We start from the raw sequence: 20,965 nt of genomic DNA on the forward strand, positions 1-20,965 counted from the left end.
TTGGGCAATGATGCTGCGATGTATTGCTGAAGAATTGCGATTAAACGGGCCTTGAAAATAAAATACAAGTTTCGGTCATTAAAAAGACTCCTCTCGATAACATCAATTTTCCAAACAAAAGACAGAGATGTTAAAAAAAAAAGAAACATGAGCCACTTCCCGGCGATTTCCCTGACATCGTGGAATCTTGTTTGTGCAATTGGTGGCTGCTGACGAAAGCTACTGCCAAGAAACAAGACTGAGCAATTGCAGTGGGGCTTATGTTTGTTTCCATTCGATCTTATCACTTGAACCCTAACAGCAGTTAATCGTTCTTAGTGCTTGCCCGTATAACGTCACTTCTGCCAATATTACGTCCCTGCAACATCAAATTTGAGATTTTTTCAACATTCCTTTATTTTTTGTTAAAAATTCTCGTGGCTGGAATGGAGCCAACTTTGAATTACCAGTTGCTAGTTCTTTCAACTTAAGGGGATGTTGCGAAAAAAAAGGATGAAGGACAGAAAGGATGCACAAGGACAAAGCGCTTCGTCCTTGTGCATCCTTTCTGTCCTTCGTCCTTTTGCAGTGTACACCCCCTCAAGTATGATCGAACAACTATCGCAACTACGTACGTTACTAGTTTTTTTTTTTTTTTTTCAAATTGAACGAAGTTCTATTTTGTCATTGTGGCACCTTCGTTAAGAGTTCATTTCGGATAGCCTCGTTCAGTCACCATGGCTTGTTAAAAGAAAAAAGAAAGGATGGAGGGCCCGGCAGACTGACTCAAATGTCGAAGGCACAATCCAGCAGGAACTGTAGAATTAAACATGTTAAGGCACAGCCGTGGGTTTTGTTCCAGCTTCAGGGAATAAAACTTTCTTGCTCGGAAGATAACCGCGCTGAATCCAACACCTTCAGCCCAATCTAGTGCTCGATGCTTTCTGCAAATTGTGAGTCAGAGTTCAGCTTGCCTTTAAGCAGTTGAGATGCACTGCTATCGTATCACTCGCTTTGCATAAAAAGCGTTATTTTAATTGAATTACTTGCAAAGAAAATAAATTGCTGAATTGGATATACAGCTCAAATTCGTTTTTTTTTCGCAAGCCTACAAGCCAGCATTTTTTGTATCGATTGCAGTCACTGTTATGGTCGTCTGCCAGTCATTGCCTACTAGTGTGTGCAGGAAAGGCCTTGGAGCACAGTCGCCCACCTTTTGTTTTATTTTAAATGACAGGCATGTTTGTTACTTCAAGGTACGAGTCTTGATGCATGTTGTCTTCATAGCTCCTGTCAGGTGTTTTGGAGGTTAACATTTTTCGAGGCCATGCTCTCCCAAGCAAAGCAACACTCCCCTGGTCAAGGGTGTTGGATACATTCCCTCACCCACACGTTAAGAAGAAAGATTGGCCCGTTTCAGGCGATTGTGTCCAGCAATGCACGGCAAAGACGCTCCAAATTACCAGCGCAATTATTTTAAAAATTAAAAACACTGCCTGAGTAGATGTCTATGCACGGATACAACTTAAGAACGGCAGCAGCTCATATTTACCCAGACATCAATGCGAGTGTTTACAGTTTTAAGGAGGTTGCTTGTAATGTGTGCCATCATCTGCATTTTTTTTTTCAAGTAATTTGCTTTTCGTCGCTGCAATAGTTTATACGATTACACCCAAAAAGTCACGGAAATTATGACCTGGGTCACTTTGAAAATACTCACAGTAGTGCACTTTTTGTGCCGTGTGGACGAACAACCAGCTGTGGTGACCAGGCTCAAAGACAACTTTTGCTGTTGTTTACAAGTTGTACCCGAGTGCAGTGCACTTTTCTGAACAAACCTTCACCTCGATAGTTGCGCTTGAAATCAAGTGCACTACGGTTTTGAAAGTGATAACACCAATGTCTATACCTCAGTACAAGTTGACAACAGCAACATTTCGTGCAGCGCATCATTCTGCTGAAGCGACAGCTTCTGACGTCAGTGCAGGCACGTGCTTTAAAAGGAGATTGCGCTTAATGCGTCACATCGTCGGCTCTTTGCCACGTAGTTTGCCTGTTGCTGCTGCAGTAATTTATTAGCAGATCAAGCCTGAAAGGTCACTAAAACAACTCATGTCATGTTCAAAATAGTCGTGGTAAGGCATGCTTTGCACCTTCCAGAGAAACAGCTGCCCGCAGTCATGAGGCGCTGCGGCAACTTCTGTTGCCAATCTCTGACAAAAAAAAAAATCAGGAGACGGGGGCGGGTCCTTTATTACAGCTAAAGTTCCAGAGGCCTCTGCAAGGGGTAGACCTTGACTGGGGGTGGGGCGCGTAACTTGCGGCCGCAGTAGCCGTCCTTGCGGTGCCAGAACCCGGAGCGGGGCCGGTGTCCCAAGCGGCGCATGCGGTTGGGGCTGCCGATGGGGTAGAAGGTCTCCATCCGCTTGGCGTTGGACACCTGGCCCACCACGGCCATGCACTTCTCGCTCAGCGACACCTGCAGCTTCGAGGGCAGCTGGATGATCACCCGGTCGTCCACCTGCGGACACCCGAGGTGACGACACCCTTCTCTTTCGAGGAACAGGGAAGGACAACAACCACAGCAATGGACAAGCAACGGGTGCTGGTTACCGCTACTCGTAAACGTGCTTTGCTGGCAAATCCTATTCTACTCGGGATGGCATTCTATGATTTGAAGAAAATTTCTTTTACTCTCTTGTCCTGGACTGAGGACCCGGTCCACTAACCAGAACGATTTAATTGTTAAACAAAGTTTTCCCCTCCTCCTCTTACTCCTCCTCCTCTTGAGTGCAGTTTTCCTATAACGCATATCCGAATATCGGGAAGATATGGCTGTGCAAAATGTTCCGAAATATCCTCCAGGTCTTAACAAACATATATGTGTTACTATAAATTTAATGAAGACGTGACTCGTTTTGCTCAATAAACCTTCATACTGGTTGGATGCCTCGCACAGAATCAGCCCGCGCGTATATACACACTGGGTTATTTGGAACTCAACCTACAGTTTTTGCAGTCTATAGTCCATGTCGGCAAACTTTCATGCCTTGACAACGTAAAGTGATGGGACAAAACGCGTTCGAGCGTTCGGCAAGGTTGCAAAAGCTGTTTTACCTTACATATGATTACCGGGAATCGAGATGCCTTCTGCCAAAGCCGACAGCCCTGAAGGCCTAGAATTTGTTTTGGTCTTCCATTTTCGCTGTTGTCGGTTATTAGCAGCTGACTGTTCCTTTTGTTGGAATGCTTACATGAGAAGCTGAGGCCTAGCTCCGACTCTTCGCGCTCCGCACAGGACCGGCTTCGCAAGGAATGGGGTGGCGCCGGCAATGTTTCTCCCATAGCGGTATCCAAACTATACTTTAATTGACACCATCAGCTAGTGATGCGATTTTAAGCCTATTATTCCGATAAAAAGTTACCCACACGCCAATTCTGGTGCGGACAAGCATCAGACGTTGACCGAGCGCAAAAAAACAGTAGGGAGAGCGATCCTGAGTGAAGCAGACGACAAATGCGAGAATCCCTAAGCTGACGTCACGGAGGCGCGCTTCGCAGCGCCGCCTGTGTTCGCGCTCACCGCCAATAACGCGCCAGATCTTTCGAATAAAACAAACGTATTTTCTCTGCATGGCTCCTTTAAGCACCAACCATCATCATCATTGCTTGTAAATAACATTGCGGAGCACTGTCCTTACCACAGCTAGTTCAGAGTTTTCTGCCGCACCACAAGAAACACAACTGGGGCGGAATTGTCAGTTTTGTCCACTTCATGTCCATTTCGGGTGAGCCCTATTGGCTGAAAGCAGACAATCAGGTGCGACGAGCACAAGCAAGGTAAGGCGTCCGCTTCTGCGCATGATATATTTGTCAGAAGCCTTGCAAGTGCACCTATGTCACAACTGAAACAGGCACGAAATAGACATTTTTTAAATGGGAGACACTAAGAACTCTGGCCCTGTGCAACTGTGGTAGTGCCCCCATAATAAGTAGTACAATAAAACCGGAGTTCTGTTCTTTTTGTGCTTGCTTTTCCTCCCGCACATGCTGGCGTTGCACTCCCGCTTTCTTTCGCTTAGTAAAAACCAACCCAACGAGCGGTGCGAACTAAATGAACGAGGACGCTGCCGGTTAATTACGCATATTTTGCCTCAAATGTACTTGCCGCTTTCTTTGCGCTAAACAGCGGGAGGTGTATGACAAGTGCCAGTGGTTCACGAGTTTCAAACGGTTATGACTATATAAACCGCTTGGCTTTCGAAGCCTCTGTGGGATGCCGCGATGACAGCCGCTACGACGGAACGCCATGTGGCTCTACTTGGGTCCAGCGAGCGAGCTACGACGACAAGGTGAGCCCCTAAAGTGCTGTGCGCTTAAAACAAACCCATGTGATGTCATGAAGACCCAGTGATAAAGTGGCTAACAAGTCGCCAACCCTTCACCTGTCTTCCTTAATGCCTAGCTCTATGCTGAAAGTCAGCATTAAAACTGGGTCAAAGCAGCTCTTTGAATGAACCAAACTTTTATTTTATCTACGTGGCCCTCATAACACACTGACAACTCTGTTTTCAGTATTTTCCTTCATGACATCACCACTGACGTCGCGTAACGAAAACTTCAAAAGCTTTTAAATGCTTGCTAGTTTTTTCTTTTTAGTGAAAACATTCTTCAGGGCTGGCATTGCCAGCCCTGCGTTACCAAATGACAGCTCTTTCAAGTAAAACAAGGCTGAAATTTGACCTCATGGTCCTTTGCAAGGGACCCTCAAGTGATTTGTGAATATTGTGGGATTGCTTGCACAAGTTGTAGTCTGCGGTCTCTAGGCCATGTTTTGACCAGTATCGGTGCGTCGTTGCGACTTTATTTAGTAGGAAAATAAATTCTATAGAGCTATCCTCCTTGCCGATTTCCCATGACGTCTCCTGCGATGTCAATTCTATCGGACTGACTTGACTGCGCTGACTACACAGCTTGCTGAATCGCCGATGGGTCATAGGAAGTCGATCGCAAAGTGCAAACCGAGCCCACACTAGACTTGGCCTTGAAGATTGTGGCTCCACTCTGCTAGTTTGCAGTGGGCACTAGGCTTAATAAAGTCCATGGAAGGAAATAACTCCTACTAGTGTGTATGCGATCCGCATACAGTTGAACCTCGATGCAACGAAAATGGTAAAACTCGTAATTTACTTCGTTACGTTGAAATTTTGCTACATTGAAGTTTAGGGTTAAAATGAACTGTTAACCGCATCAAGCGCTTCCTGCAAACGAAAACATGGAGCAGACACATGGTTAGCGCACTGCTTCTGTTCATCGGAGCTTAATCGCCTATGCAGGCATCAGTGTGAACCGCATGGGGCATTTTCTGTGCGCAAAAACGCGCCTCGTGAGCCACAGGCGCGCTGACGCAGCCGCGGAGACCACCCGTGCGATGCAGGAAGCTCCAGTGGGCGCCTCTAACCGTTCGCTGAAACGCAACACGAGGGGCAAACTAAGTTCATGCGTGAAAAAAGCTGATAATGCGGGCGAAAAGTGTACTGTAAAACATCATACGCCACTTATAAAAGTGCCCCTAAAAAGAACTGGGCTGCGGGAGCTAAAAAATGTACGCTTGGGAGGAAGCACCCCGAAGTCGGGAAGTGTAGCTCGTTTTTCACGCGGGAAAAAATTTACCCCATTCAATAATGAACAGTGTATATGACCTCATAATCGCTTAGCTGTGCGCAGGTAAGGAGAAAAGCACCGACACATGTATCATCTCACCACTTACGCATCACCGTAAAAGAACAGTGAGATAACAATGCATGCGTACCATGCTGACTGTGCATGTCGCGACATCGCCGGCCTCGCGGCGACCCGCATTTCATCGTATGAGGTATAAAATTTTGGTCGTTACTTCTGGTCTGAAATTACTCGCGTTCTGGAAGTCACACGATGAAAGTAAGGCGTTTATTTTTGAGTAAAACAATAATATATACCGAGAAAACTTATACAACATCAAAGTTGTTTCAAAAATTTCATTTAAATTGCAAGATTGTGAAACATCTAACTCAGGCCTATTTCGCGAACAAGCGAGAGATCACGTGACTGCGATGATCATTCATTGCCCAACGCGATGGTGTCTGCTCAACTCGGCTTCCAGACGTACATACCTTGCTTGCGAACAACGCTAATCGATGCGCGTCAGTTTCATTACCCATGGATGGTTTGGCATATATTTTCACGTAGTAAGTACGAGTCATCACCTTACTTTTTTTTGCACTTCTACTCTGCCCAGGCGATAAAAATTTCTAAGTGCGATGCATAATTGGCAAAGCTAAGCCAATTAACAGTTTTGTGTGACTGCAGACGATCAGTACCTTTCAAATTCGTACGGAATGATTGAAACGAAAAACAAAAACAAGCAAAATCCTGGAGGCACTTAATTAAGCCAGCTTACGTCTTCTGATGAAGGCGAAAAAAAGCCTGGCATCACTTATTAGCATTTCCTTTACTGCTACATCATATTTGCGTAGCTTTCTTCGCATTCATTTCTTCGTCTTGTGACGTGAATTACTTGGAGCGGCTTCTTCTCTACTACACCGTGTTTGCATCTCTTTCTTCCCTCTGCTGAGCCCAAGGACGTGGGATCGATCCCGGTGTGCAATGGCTGCTTTTCTGATGGAGGCGAAAAACAAAAACGCCCGTGTGGCGAGATTTCCGCGTATGGTAAAGATCCCCCGGAGGTCAAAATTAATCCGGCGCCATCCGATACAGCGCGCCTCATAGTCCTAATGTAGCTTCGGTGCTTTAAACCCGAAAATAAATCAATAAAACACCTTTCCTCGCTTTCGCTTCCCCACATAATGGTGTGTATTACGTCTCTGCGTATCCAATTTTACGTTCGCAGTTGTTCAAAATTTTGCGAATTTTGGGGAGCCGGCGCATCAGCGCCTTGAAGCTTCTGATTCCTGGCCACTCCCTCTCATGATACAGGCCACAGGAACACCAACAACTTTTCTTCTATTGAGTTTGAGTAACCCGCTCTCTAGTGGAGCGAGAGAGAGAGGATGAACGTCTTTATGAGCATTAAGTTAGAGTGGTGTCCTCATTTGAGGACCCCATTGAACAAAAGAAGTGAAATCGAGATCTGTAGGCCATTTGGATTGACGTTGAAACCACAACTACACTCCAACACACATGCTCATTGCCAGTAGTACTAAAGTTTTTTTTCCTAAAGAAAAAGTAAAACTGGCACAAACGCAAGTGCACATTCATCAACTTTAAAAGCTGGGGCATCTTCCAATCACATTGCTCGAAGAGTTTGCATTCACTGTCTCCATGCTGTAGTTCTTGTGGCTGCCACAGATGTTGCATGGTAGTTCTTCTTCTTTCAGGCTTTATAAATTAGATACCACTTCAGAAACTGAACAAACAATTAAAAGCGCATTTATTTGAGCCTGTTTATGCAATGCAAACACACACAAAAAAAACTGGCAAATTCATTTATGGACTCCACGAGACAAACACCATGCAGTCGAGACATCACTCATCTCTGAACCCCGCTTCCACGATAAGAAATATGAAAAAAAAAAAAAAAAAAAAAAGACAGAATTATTTCCAAGACTTAGGTCCCCAAAAAACAATCCACCACCTTAAATAAAAGAACAGCCCACTCACCTTTCGTAGGATCTGCGCGGAGGCCCCAGCAGCTCGACACATGACGCCTCCCTCGCCAGGGTACTTCTCAATGTGGTGCACCAGGGTGGACACGGGCAGGGCACCCAGTGGGTGGGCGTCACCCTCCTTGGGACGCACTGGATTGGCAAGGCAGGAAAAGGAAGGGAGAGAGACTACCATCACTGCCAGATCACACTGGGGGGCCATCAGTTTTCTACTGCACTTGTACATTGGCTCACGGGGAGCTTAGTAACAGCACTTCTACACTCAATGAGGCCAGTGTGGAAAGGTGGCCTTTTGGTTTGGCCAAAGCAAATCTGTCTTTTCAGCCTACTGTATTTTGCTACTCGCATAATGATCACACTGTTTTTTTTCTAGAAAAATTGATGCGAAGTTGGGGGTGTGATAATTGCGGAGGGTAAAATTTGGAGAGAACATTTTAAAGCACAGGAAAGCGAATTGAATAGATTGCATGTCTGAAGCAGTTTTGAGGGAAACAGTGTTGCATCACAGTGTTGCATCACAGTATCACAAGCGTACTGCTTTTTGCAATGAGTTCCCTGGTGCATCAAAGGTGATTTCTTCAGCAGGGATGCAGCGCTACCTTACGTTAGAGGAGGTACAAGACATCTTGGGCCCCGAAAAACTACTTACCCGGGATGCGCGGGATCTCCGAAGAGGTGGTGATGATGTCACCCGGCTTGATGCCCTCGGTGGCCGTGAGCCAGCGCTTGTGCTCACCCGAGGCCACCAGGGCGAGGCGGGCGGTGCGCAGGGGGTCGTACCGCACCTGGTACACCCGTTCCTCAAGCTTGCCCCCGTCCTCCTTGCCCAACCGCTTGTGGTCGATCCAGCGGAACCACCGCTTCATGCCTCCGCCAATCGTCCGCACCACCACGTGCCCTGCGAGGGTTACAAAGTGCTTACACGCCCTGCTTACCTTTGTTTTTCCTCGTGAAATGGAAGCTGACTTTTCCTGACCGGAATAAATGCAGGTGTACGCAGAAACTGTCTATACAGTCAAACCCGAAAATGTATAACAAACTTGGATAGAGCCAATTATGCTTTATAGCGAACACTCAAAGTTCTTTTGCCATTATGCATGTAAAATGTATTTTTTATAACGAACTAAACATTGGACATATCGAACTCTGAGTGCGAGCGATCGCTCATCAAACGCCCGCCAATGTGCTTCTGCACCGGCTGTGCCTAGCCTCCGGGCCACAGCGATTTGGAAAGAACTTGCCGATACTCCGGATGCTATGCCAGAAAAAAGTTGCTATTGAGGACATTTTGAGTGTCCAAAAACGACGACACTGCGACAACGAGCCCTCTGGATACTTAAATCTCTGCTGACGTGATGGCTTCTGCTACCGGTGCCACCAAAAAGCCACCACCAGAAGACGATAGCCCTCGCCCGACGTTGCAAGGAGCTTTTTCTGCTACTGATGTGCTGTGGCGATACTGCGCCGAAATACAGGGAAGTGCACTGGAGTTAGTCGAAACGATGTCGCGTGTCGAGAATGCGATTTTCATTGATGGTGCTAAGCGCAGTATTCAGGCAAAAATCACTCTCTTCTGCAAATAGGTGTACATTTCTCCGAAATAAATTATTTTTGGAGTATATTAGTATCAATGGTGAGCGGCATGGTCTTTCTTTCGTTATCGTGTTTTCATTCAACTGTTCACATTGTTTAAAACGAATTTGATACTGAGGTTCGTTATAAGCAGGTTCAGTTATATCGAACTACTTCCTAAAGCGAACAAATTGCCTTGAATCACGCTGTTCGTTATAACAGGGTTTGACTGTATGCCCTGTTTACTTTTATCTCTACTTGCCAGATGGAACCTGATTTCCTCTGACAGGAATAAAGGGGGGTGTACGCCAGAGAAAACTGAAGCACGTTGAAAAGCTGTGCATTTTGTTGGCGGGCCGATTGTTCTTTGTAAAGTTGGGGACAAACAATATTCTAGCTTGGGGAAGTAAAGCATGCATTAACTCACGCCCACATATTTGAACACCCGTCGGAAATCTTTTTTACAGCCAACCAGTAGCAATGCTGGTGCCTGAAACAGACTTCATTGAAAACGCTGTTCTGGGCTACTTAGTTTGCATTAATCGATTAATCGAAAGGTTAATCGATCGATAACCTACCCTTAATAATAAATAATTGATTAGGGGTAATAAAGCGGATGTCCTGGTAGCCCTTTTCTTCTTCACAGGAAAAAAAGAAATGTCAACAAATTTTACTTAATTGATCGAGCTGACTAATGAAAAATGTGAGGAGGTTCTATTTTGTTGATTCCCGTCTTGTCCTTTGCTTGCATGAGTTGGATATGGAAAGAAGTGTACATGGACTAGTACAGAAAAATTTGAATCTTTTAATTAAAAAAAAAAAAAACTCCAATTCAGCTGGGATTCGAACCCAGATCGCTGCAGTAGTGTGGGCACTTATATCATGCCCCTGGCCGCTCGATTGACGGGGAACCGGCGCTGTCAAACATGTTACCTATGATTTACTGATTCTGAACTGGTTTGGCCGTAAAGCAGCAACATTTGTGTTTTCGAATTTGACGTCATGTACTGTAAAAGCGACCATTTCAATAATTGGCCCCCTCGATTTACCAGTCCTGGATGGTCCACGGGCAGTGCGACGACTGCGTTCGGACCGGAAGTCCCATAGGAATACATGGGAAAATCGAGCACCGGATCGCGTCTCGGGCAGTCCGCGGATGATCCAGGACTGATAATCGAGGAACCTCAATGTTGCGTACGGATTATACATGTAGAGCATCACGGTATTTGGTGCCATTAGCTGTAAAATTTTTTTTTTGTGCTTTACGTTATGCCTGATGTAACCCAAAACATTGGCCTAAGTTCCGTCGGACCAGGACTCTTGTCGGACGTAACTTTGGTTTTCAATTTTGGGTTACATCGGACGTAACTCTAGAAACTGGCTTAAAGTTCCGTCGGACGTAACTCTAGACACTGCGTTGAAATACAGTCACACCCGGCTATAACCAACTCGGATAGAGCGAATTATGCTATATATCGAACAAAAATAATTAAGTTACGGAAATACATAGGAAACATATTCCTTATAACAAAGTTTACATCCGATATATCGAACTCTGCGCACCTAGAATGGGCGCCGAAATGCATGGTCTCGGAGCGGCGATTGAGATGTGGATTGGCCGCGACCACGGAGCAAGAGTTGCGACTTAGACATTGCGCCTCGCACGGAGCGACATGACGCCCAACACTTTCCGTAACTGTTTCCGGTGTGCGGGACTCACGACGGAACCCGCACAGTCAGCGAGTCCGGACCAAGACAGCAGCATCGGTGAACTGTGGGAAGAGCTCCCCCACATTCCCGATGATGTCGCGAGTGAAAGCCGTCCGACGCTTATAATGAAGTGCTTTCGTCAGTCAATGTGCTCCGCCAATGCTTCTTAGATTTTGGAGTACGTGGACTCGAACTGGTGCAAATAATGTTTCGTGCAGAGAATGCTATGCTAGTTGAAGCCGCCAAAACGAAAGTCTAAACAAAAATCACCGCTTTTTTCTTTGCAAAGTAGGCAGTTCAGGCGGAAAGTAGCTTTATTACTTGCAATAAATGGATTATTTTGGGTATGGTAACGGCTACTTTACTGTGTTCGTGTCTGCATGCGGGGATGGTGGAGTTCGGGAGGGGGAAGGGGGCTCCCGCGGATTGCGAACTTGTAACAATAAGTTCGTTATAGGCGGGTTCGGCTATATCGAACTATTGGATATATAGAACTAATCGCGGTGCATATTGCAATTCGCTATAAACGGGTTTGACTGTAAAGCGTGACCAACCAAAGTTTGCATTCAGTTCGCTATAGCCGATAATTCGCCTATAACTGTTCGCTGTAACGATGTTTAACTGATTTTAGAATATAACGAATTCCAGAATTAAAACGAACGCACGACGTCAGTCGAGATAGTTCTGCGTTTACCAGTAACGGGATCCCGGCCGCCCAGCTTTCGGATGGGGAGCTTCTTGGTGGTGTAGACGCCGTCCTCGGGTAGTATGGGCCGCCAGCCGTACTTGCTGGGCTCGGGTCGCTGCACGTTGTCGCACAGCGGCCGCGGGTAGCCACGGATACGGCGCGACGCCCGCATCGAGCGGTGCCGAAGGCTCTGCACTTGCGACTCGAACTGCGCCGCCAACAGCGACGTAGCGGCACGAGCCAGGCTGGCCAGCAAGCTCACCGCCATGGCTCGCGAACGATCGGTGGCCTTCAGAAGCCTGGAAAAATGAAGAACTGGGTTAGATAAAGCCGGCAAAACAACTTTGTGGAATCAAACTAATTGCTAGCTGCACGATGCATTGAAAAGAGACCTCCGCTAAGCGTTGCCTTGCTACGTCAGATTATGACTTCTAGCGGTCGACCGGCCACGGGACATAATAGGAAGGTTAGAGTAAGATTATAGTGGGTACCGGAGTAGGAACAGACAGACTAACTTTCGGAAGATAAACAATTTCAAGGGCACTTGTAAGGTTACAACTGCGAAAGCTATGTACAGAGTTTCACTTCAAGCGCTGTTTTTCAGAATACACTTGCTGGCGTTTGACCATGTCGTCGTAATTGTGTTCTAGCTACGTTTAAAATGCACAAAGATTTGCTCACCTAAAAATAGGGTTTTCCTCACAACTCAAGCAAACTTGTGCTACTCATAGCACGTTTACGAGCAGCCGACTCGATTCACGCTGCGGCTGCTGCGGCACGCTTCGACTAGATTTGGCGGTGGCATGCTGTGGCTACAAAGATTACAACAATGACCGAAAATTATAAACATAGCTGTAAACAATATTTATAAAAAAACTGCTCGTTTAATTTAAAAGAGTTTTTGTGACTAGAATGATTACAATTGGTGTTTTATTGCTACCACACTGGTTGTAGCCGGTAGAAAATGCGAAATTGTATCGACGTTGACAGCAACAGCAACAGCGGCGACGGAGCGAGCGGCTGCATCTTGTGTTTACGTACGCGATTGCCTTTTATTTCGCGCCGACAGTGATCTGCTGTGTTCCGATCCGTGAAATTGTGCTGCGGCAATGTGCAGAAGAAGTGCCTGACGCTTGCGGGTGTTGACGGATTATACCGGAACCGGCGTCAAGACCAACCGCCACCTCGTCGGTACTCCAGTGCACCGTTTGAATCGACGTTTTCGATACGATGGCTGCGTCGCTCGAAGGATATGTCAACCGTATCCTTTGTCAAGGCTCTAGAAAAATGTGTAAACAAAAAGCAAAGCAAAGGGGAAAGAAACAACCGTAGTTACTTGATCTCGGTTGGAAGGCGGTGAGGGCTTGTGGCGCGATCTTTTGCACGTGTCTCATGATGTTCAATTAGGCTATTGATCTATCCCTGTCTTAAAGTGGTCTAAAGGCACGTCGGACGCGCTCTACGTGCTCCGCTTGGCTCAAGTCCTCTTGAGGGCAGTCTCTGTTGGTGCTTACCCAACCGGCAAAACCACTTCCGCTCAAGTGATTAGCAAGAGTCCTTTTATATTCCCGCCAAAGCGAGGAACAGTACCTCGATAACAGCGACTCTGGCTAGTCAGTGAGCGATAGAGGCTTGGCAGGTTGAATGAAAACCAAGACAAGCTGCTCTCACCGTGAGTTGTGAAGAGAACGTGACAGTGACACAGCGGATTTGTCTGGCTTGATTCTATAAAAAGCAACCATTGTTTTTTTTTTTTTTTTGCAGGCGCCTTGTAGGCGTTGTGAAATCCCCCTCCCCCCCTACCCAGAGACGGCCGCCGCGAGAGCAGTCTGTTGATTTTACCTAACCGGTCAAACTGCTTCCGCTCACTGACTAGCCAGAGTCACTGTGTTAATTATTGATAGTGATGCTGGCTAGTAAGCGAACGGAAGCGGTTTGGCCGGTTAGGTAAAATCATGACATACTGATCACTTGCATTTGCATAACGACACCAGCTAGGATTGCTGTATTGGATGGGAGCAGTCTGTCTGATTTTTACCTAACCGGCCAAACCACTTCCGCTTACTGACTAGCCAGAGTCACTATCTATAATTAACAGTGACTCTGGCTAGTCAGTGAGCGGAAGCGGTTTGGCCGGTTAAGTAAAATCAAGACAGACTGCTCTCGCGGCGGCCATTTCACAACGCCTACGAGGTGTCAGCCGTTTTTTTCTTGTAGGCCAAAGGAAGGCCTGCAGTTGGTCGTGCTTATTAACTGCAATCTAGTGAACCGTGCTGACCATGATGATTTTCTTAACTTCCTGCACCAGACACCGTTTCCATCATTACTGCTGATGGTCGTCATATAGTGGTGAGTCCCTTACACGATGGATTTGAGATATTTATGTGTATCTGCTCCTCAGACTGAATTGTTTGCCGCATAGTTTCCGTTTAAGCTTACTACTCACCCTTGGGCCAGGTCTGTGCCGGTGGTAGCTTCAGACTTGTCGAGCTGAAGCTGAAACGATGCGTGCTGTGCCTTCTATGGCGTAGGCGTCTTGTACTATTCTCATTGTAGCTGCCGTGTTCATGAACTACATGTGCAGTGAAAGGCTTTCCTCTTATGAGAATGCTAGCAGTGGTGCTCTGGGAAGGGCAGTTGTGTCTTCATGTGCTAGTTATTAGCACCAGTTTATCTATACTCGGTTACAACTCAAGAACGGCTCCTTCCATGTAGTGTATCACTCCGCCAAAGCGCCGGGCCCGTGACATCAGTGCGCACGCGTTTTGAAAGGGGTTTGCTATGAATGCGTGATATCGTCTGCCTTGTCTCACGCAGTTTGTTTGTCGCCACTGGAGTCGTTTATAAGCGTATTAGGTCCAAAAAATCACAGGAATGGCTCACGCCATGTTCAAAATACTCCCAGTAACGCCCTCCTACTTGCGCCGCGCGGAGAAACATCCGGCTACGGTGATAAGGCACAGCGGCAACTTCCGGTGCCGTTCTTAAGTTGTCACCGAGTATAGTGGCAGATCTGGCAGATGACACCGTCACCTGTATTCATACAGCCGACACAATGCCACGTTTTATATTGCGCTGGGGGCTAAAGTGATTCAGGTAACCAAGCAGCAGGACGAAACCAAAGGTCCTTATCGATGCACATAAAGAGTTTAAGCAGGCAGGAGCTAACAAGATTAATAATACTCTTCATGCTACACTAACCATGGCATGAGATGCCTTGTGTGGTATGTGATGCTCAGGCGCTGCGTGGAATAGCGGAGCCAAGCAAGCAAACCACCCAGGCAGATGTCGGTGGCAAGATATTCTTATTATAGCTCCAACTGCCACGTCAGCACTAAGCTGTGATGGTGACGGCATACGTTGATGGCCCTGTGAAAGTGGGATAGTCCAGTATGAGTCCTGGACAGTGTCGCCATCTGTAGGAAACTACATGAAGCAGGATTGTGCACAACATGCCCTCGCTTGGCCGACTGTTGACAACAAGCCTTCGAAAAAAGTCGTCTCAATCAGAGCGAAGAACGGTACCTGCTCACCCATTTGCGAAACTTCCTCGAGACATCTGGCTTCCAACATTTCCTTTAATTTCGTACCCCATTGGATGTATCATGTGTTTTCCCCCAACTCTCATTACCTAATCCTTCTCCCCTAGACACCAAACTTCGCTAAGGCGTAACATGGCGTCTTTGTGTCCCTTGTGCATAAAATAAACGCGTGTTACCACCACCACCACCAGTCGCTTATATTGGGAAGAAGGGGCAGGATGTCAAGTACATCCCTGTCCTTGTGCAAACAGGTCGCTTGTGTTTTACAGCTGATGTCTTGTGGCAACGGGTATGTGGACCTATTTTGCCGTAAGAAGCCCCACACTGCATTCTTGGTACCACATTAGCGGCTTGGCTTGATTGCTTCCTTTCCCGTGTGGGAATTGTGCAAAAACTGAGCTTGCATAGGCTGCGAAAAATGTGATGCAGCCATATTGGTGAATGGCCACAGCTTGCCCTCTAGCAAGGGCTGCTGTCAAAAGCACTGGGCCGTTTCAGTGATATAACAAGTATTGGGGAAGGAAAGAACGGGACAACTGTGCCCCATCATTGTCCATTGAGCCATACTAGTTCATGGGTACAGGATTTTTTACTGCCTGTGGGACATGTAGGATGGGGCTGGCTAACTTTATGGGTGTAATCAGATGCGTGTGATTTCTCGGAGAGAAGAGTGGAACAACCTTCCGTCTTGCATGGATAACACAACAGTCCAAGTAAACGCAGACGTTGGTGTTTATTAACAGTCAGGAAACTGGAAGAGGTCCCAAAGCACTCTCTGTAGTTGTCTGTTCATTACTACTTCTTTGTTCAAAGCATAACGTTCGTAGTGAAAACCTGCTGGTATTTCAGGGAAAACAGCAGCTGGCTTTCACTTCGAAGAGGGAGTGACACTGTGTAAAACGTCGGGTAAAGAAAAGTGCCCCTTAAAAGGCTACTCATTGCTAGGCTCGGAGCTTTGGCAAAAAAAAAAAAAAAAAGTGGCTTGGTTGAAATGTTTGTTGGAATTTTGTTCGCAACTATGTTACATTTAATAGCCTTGATCAGGCCCAATCTGCAAGCTATTACTGTTACGTGTGATAATTAGACATGGTGCCATGTCACTCGCATCTTGACTGCCGTACATAGCACACGTGTCACTGGTTGCCAGCATGCTGATTTTCAGGGACGATGGTGGGGATGAATAAACTTCATTGGTCTGAGCTGAGGTGCTGGTATCAAGGCACCTGCCTGTGGGAGGTGTCCTGAGTCACGGATGCCTTAAATTGTAAAAGAGGGGAGGGGGGGGGGAATCAAAAACTTCACTAAAGTGAAAGCTTTCTTAGTGGTAACGGTGTCATCCTGTCAAAAAACTAATGCATTTTCCCCATAGACTGAAAAGCTCTCTGGACACACGGCGCATCCATGAAACCGGGCTTCCATTGCCGGAATGGTTACTTGAAAGTTGTGAAAAAGGAACGGTTCGAAATAAACAGTGCACGCATCAGTCACGAAGAAGGAGTAAAATAGTATACCTTTATCTCATAAACCTTGACCGGTATACATTTAGTTTGTTCGCTTATGCGCTTACTTGGTGCGCGAAAAATTGTTGCATGGATTTGTTCCTCGTTTGCGATTTGGGTCTTCAAAGGTTTGACAGTTGATTGGACGCACTTTTAGCGCAGGTTTTCACGCATTTTTGATGTGAGAAAGCTTTTGCGCTTTTTTCAACTTTCTTTAGGAAGGGGTGGCAAAGTTTTTACCACTTTTCAGCAGGGATGATTTCTGGGTTTCTCTGTAGTGTGTGGGATGTGCCTGACCGCTGTGTGCCACCGTGTGCTGTCCCCAGGGCACCCTGAAGGGCTTCGACCAGACCATCAACCTGATCCTGGACGAGAGCCACGAGCGGGTGTACAGCTCGGACCACGGCGTGGAGCAGGTGCCCCTCGGCCTGTACATCGTCCGGGGGGACAACGTGTGCGTACCATCCTCGGCCCCTCCCGAGTAGTGTCTCGCACGGCTCGCATTGATTTCTACTGGCTCACACGTGAATGCCGGGGTGCCCCGAGTGTACGAGATTTCACCATTGGTCGATTGTCTAGGTTTATTTATTTTTGGACGCTTTGATTCTAGCCTGATGCACAGGATATGTAAAAACGGAGGTAAAAATTGCAAGTCTGGTGATGAATGAAAGTGTACCCTTTAGCGCATCATAATACGTAAGTGCTCGTGAGCTCACGCTTTGTATTTCTTTGTATAGTACTCATAGTACTTGCATAGTACTCATGAGAACCATATTTATTTGAATATAAGGCAAGGTTTTTTTCCAAAATCCGTTGTCTCAAAGTCATACCACGCCTTATATTCAAAGCTCAGTATATATATATATATATATATATATATATATATAATATATATATATATAATATATATATATATATATATAATATATATATATATATATATATATATATATATATTGTGATTTTTTTTTTACTCTCCAAACTGCACCCTCGCCTTATAATCGTGACCGCCTTATAATCGAATAAATATGGTACCTACATACTTATTAGGGCCTCTGTACCACGAAGTTTATTTAGCCTAGGGGCGGCCTTGGCAGGCTGAATGCGAAGTATTTCTGGGTAAAAACTGTGCCTGTTAGGTCCTTAAATTTGACATGCAAGTCATATACCACTTCAGCTGGCGTATTGCATGGCCTGCATAAGCTTGTTTTTTCAAATTTCATGCATGTCTGTCTGTTTTTTTTTTAAATGCAGTTGCGATATTTTATGGAAAGCTAGCAACAACAAAAAATAATTGTGAGCCATTCAGTGAACTCCAAGAAAAGTGCATACATTTTGCAGAGGAACTTTAATTTCTGGTTTGTTTGGAAAAAAAAAAAAAAAGTTGCGCACTTAAATGGCGAGATTGTGCTGCTAGATTTGAATAGTGTGTAACGTCAGGAGCTTCGAATATTCGCACACAGTGAGTCAAAACTGCTGTGCCCTTCATCATAGCAAGAGCAGGGAACAGTAATGTATTTCATTGCAGAAATATGGTGATGTGCTGATTTGCAGCTAGTTTATGTCGGCCAGCTTCACTGAGTGGCCGCCATCCATTCCACGATGTTATGGTTATGGACGGGTTCACCAGGTCATTAAGACGGATTTGTGGCATGCCCTGTTCCTTTGGGCCCTCATCAAGCATGTCCACCATTGTGGGAGTGTGCACCGCCTACATTGTGTTCAGATACTATGTATTTGTCTACTCTTCCACTTGAATATTTTTGGACATTGGCTATTATCATTGCTTCATAACAAGGACGATGGCAAGATATCTAACACGAAAGCCAATAGTTTGTCTAACATGTGTCATAAATACAGCAGAGGCAGTTCTAACACTGAACATTGCTCTCGTCAAAAGGTAAGCAGCAAGATGCCGCCTGACCTAGCCTTCCTTCACCTAATTTTCTATCCACCATTGCGCAGGGTCGTGGTGGGACAAGTGGACGAGGAACTGGACATGCACCTGGACCTTGCCAACACGCGCGCTGAGCCACTCAACGCAGTCGTTCATTAGCGGCGGCAATTTCTTGAAACCTTGACAAGATTCTCGGCAGTGCAGTGCTCGAGAATCGCTGCGTTCCCAGTAAAGATGGAATGCATCGCGTTTGAGCCGGAACCCGCGAGTGATTTTAGTATGAATGAAGTATGCGCAAACCTTGTGTGATAAATTGTTTTGGGTGGTACTTTCTCATAGTGGGGGCGATGTCACCATTGCTTTGCCGCGACTCTTCTGTTTGTGAAACCTAGGGTTAGGAAGTAAAGGTCATTTGTTTGATGCCGTTGAACCCTGTGTAAGTAATACTGTACGCAGTGCATACAAGTATGGGTTAGAGGGAAACAACGTGGCTGGAATCGCCAGCTTCATGGTTATTGAAAAGATACAGTGACTTACAAACTTGTGGGATGTTTTACTGTGTTAAAATGAATGAAAAACAAACAACTTGAGTAATAAAATTGTGATGAGTTACGAAAGAATTTTTATTCATCCGCGAAGACTCTCTCGTAAACAGGGTGGAAGTGATGCGTTGTGTCGGCTACGGACAATTGACCAGTAACAGAGCTTGTCAAAGTGCCCACAGTTGTCAGCACTCTACTAGCGCTTCTTCAGCTGAAGGCTGTTCCCAGTGCTGCTTTGCTTGCTTGTGTCAGGTGGCTTGTATATGAAGCTGTTGTCTTTTTGTTTCTTGAACAACTGAAGAAGAAAACAAAAACAAAAGTGGTCTACTAAAAGGGTCACTCTCGGGGGTTCATGCAGGTCCTTAAAAATCCTTGAATTTGAAAAACTTGTTTTCAAGGCTTTGAGACTTGCAAAATGTTTACAGACCCTTGAAAATCCTTTTTAGAATCTTCCTTTTCACCAAGATAACAGCTACACGAAACTACATAAGTCTGAGTGTCTGTTTGTTGGTTGGTCGATATTCTTTAGTGAATGAAAGTTTGCATTTGGTAACACACTAAAACTACTTATCTATGTAATGGTAGCAAACAATTGTCAAAAATCATCAAAGAAGGAAATGCCTCGAAAGCTATCGTCACTAAAGCCAGAACAAGTCCCCTTGTTGAAATGTTAGCTCCCAGCAATGGTCCCATTTTTCAATGATTTCGCATCATTTCAAACGTTCACCTTACTCGGCACATGGTCTTATTTATATTCCTAACAGGCAATGTGGTTCTTGGATATCCACACACAGGTCCTTAAAAGTACAGTGAACTCCCGTTAAAACGAACTCAAAGGGACCATGATAACTTGTTCATCTTATCAGAAGTTCATCTTATCAGAAGCCCCGCCCCCCTTCCCCCGCCCCCCCCAAAAAAAGAACCGGTGAATGAAGTAGACTTACAATGGAGGAAAACGACAAAAAATCATTTATTTGAGTGCGCAACTTGATAGAAGGCTGTCTTGAAGTGTTCTTGCCTGGCTCTATGAAGTCCAAGCGGCGACGGAGAGCTTACACCCGCTACCTAAAGTGACATCGCAGCACAGACAGAGGGAAGTCCTCGCTTTCTCAGCAGTGATGCTGTGGGGCTCGTGACGTGAGCTGACGCGAACTCACATGCCCTTGCTGAGAAACGGATTTGGTCTGGAGAGCTGCTACGTTCGTGAATAGGAAGTCTGCGTCGTCGCTTCTTCACTTTTTTTTATCTTCCTAGTTTTGCGCCTCTCTTCTCCAGAGCACAAAACTCGCCGTAGCTCTTCTTTTTTTCTTTGCTTTGCCACTGGCTCCTCAGGTTGAAGGGTGGGAGGAGTGGTAGCTTTATCCGTGTGTCCATTTTTCTCACTTCCTCCCTTCCTCCGTGGTGCAAATTCGCTTCGGGTTGTGGTCTTCTTTTACATTTATTTCCGTCTGTTCGCGTGAATGCCCGCCGCACCCCGTCAAGACTGCCATGCTCGCTACCCAGAATCGCCAGCAGGGGTGACCATTCTTGTTTGTCTAACCGAAGAGTACATGCAAGGCTGTTCATCTTAAGTGGATTTTTTTTTTTTTTGCATTGGGTCTAAGGAAAACCAAGCAAAATTTCCCGCATTCTTTGGCATATGCGAGAATTCGCCTTACCTGGAGTTCACTGTACTTGCGAAAACTCTTAAATTTTTGTCACTCAACCAGGATATCAACCCTGCTTTCTGGATTAAGCATGTCGCGTTAACGTCGACACGAAGAAGTCTGTTTAGTGATGTCATCAAAACTGCCCTACAACCGCGTGACTCGTAGTGTTTTGGGCTAATTCATGATAGAGGGAAACCTGGTGAGCTGTGTTTCAGCGGGCGTG

General features: G+C 45.9%; 2 protein-coding genes across 2 annotated transcripts; one reads left to right on the top strand and one right to left on the bottom strand.

The window, feature by feature from the left end:
• Positions 1 to 2,214: 2,214 nt before the first annotated feature.
• Positions 2,215 to 12,441, bottom strand: Mrpl2 (mitochondrial ribosomal protein L2). The gene is made up of 5 exons (XM_077684544.1): positions 12,295 to 12,441; positions 11,620 to 11,912; positions 8,293 to 8,541; positions 7,639 to 7,775; positions 2,215 to 2,500 (listed from the first exon to the last, which is right to left on the bottom strand). The coding sequence occupies exons 2-5, from the start codon at positions 11,879 to 11,881 to the stop codon at positions 2,240 to 2,242; spliced, it is 909 nt and encodes a 302-aa protein (XP_077540670.1). The 5' UTR covers positions 11,882 to 11,912; positions 12,295 to 12,441; the 3' UTR covers positions 2,215 to 2,239.
• A 146-nt stretch (positions 12,442 to 12,587) lies between these two features.
• On the top strand, positions 12,588 to 19,171 carry LOC144152955 (U6 snRNA-associated Sm-like protein LSm8). Its single transcript, XM_077684545.1, has 4 exons — positions 12,588 to 12,874; positions 13,922 to 13,962; positions 16,981 to 17,108; positions 18,620 to 19,171. The coding sequence occupies exons 1-4, from the start codon at positions 12,844 to 12,846 to the stop codon at positions 18,708 to 18,710; spliced, it is 291 nt and encodes a 96-aa protein (XP_077540671.1). The 5' UTR covers positions 12,588 to 12,843; the 3' UTR covers positions 18,711 to 19,171.
• The last annotated feature ends 1,794 nt before the right edge of the window (positions 19,172 to 20,965 follow it).

The sequence above is a fragment of the Haemaphysalis longicornis genome, unplaced genomic scaffold, assembly GCF_048455015.1.
Source record: "Haemaphysalis longicornis isolate Haplotype H1 unplaced genomic scaffold, Haemaphysalis longicornis Haplotype H1 scaffold_9, whole genome shotgun sequence".
In the NCBI taxonomy this organism is placed as follows: Eukaryota; Metazoa; Arthropoda; class Arachnida; order Ixodida; family Ixodidae; genus Haemaphysalis; species Haemaphysalis longicornis.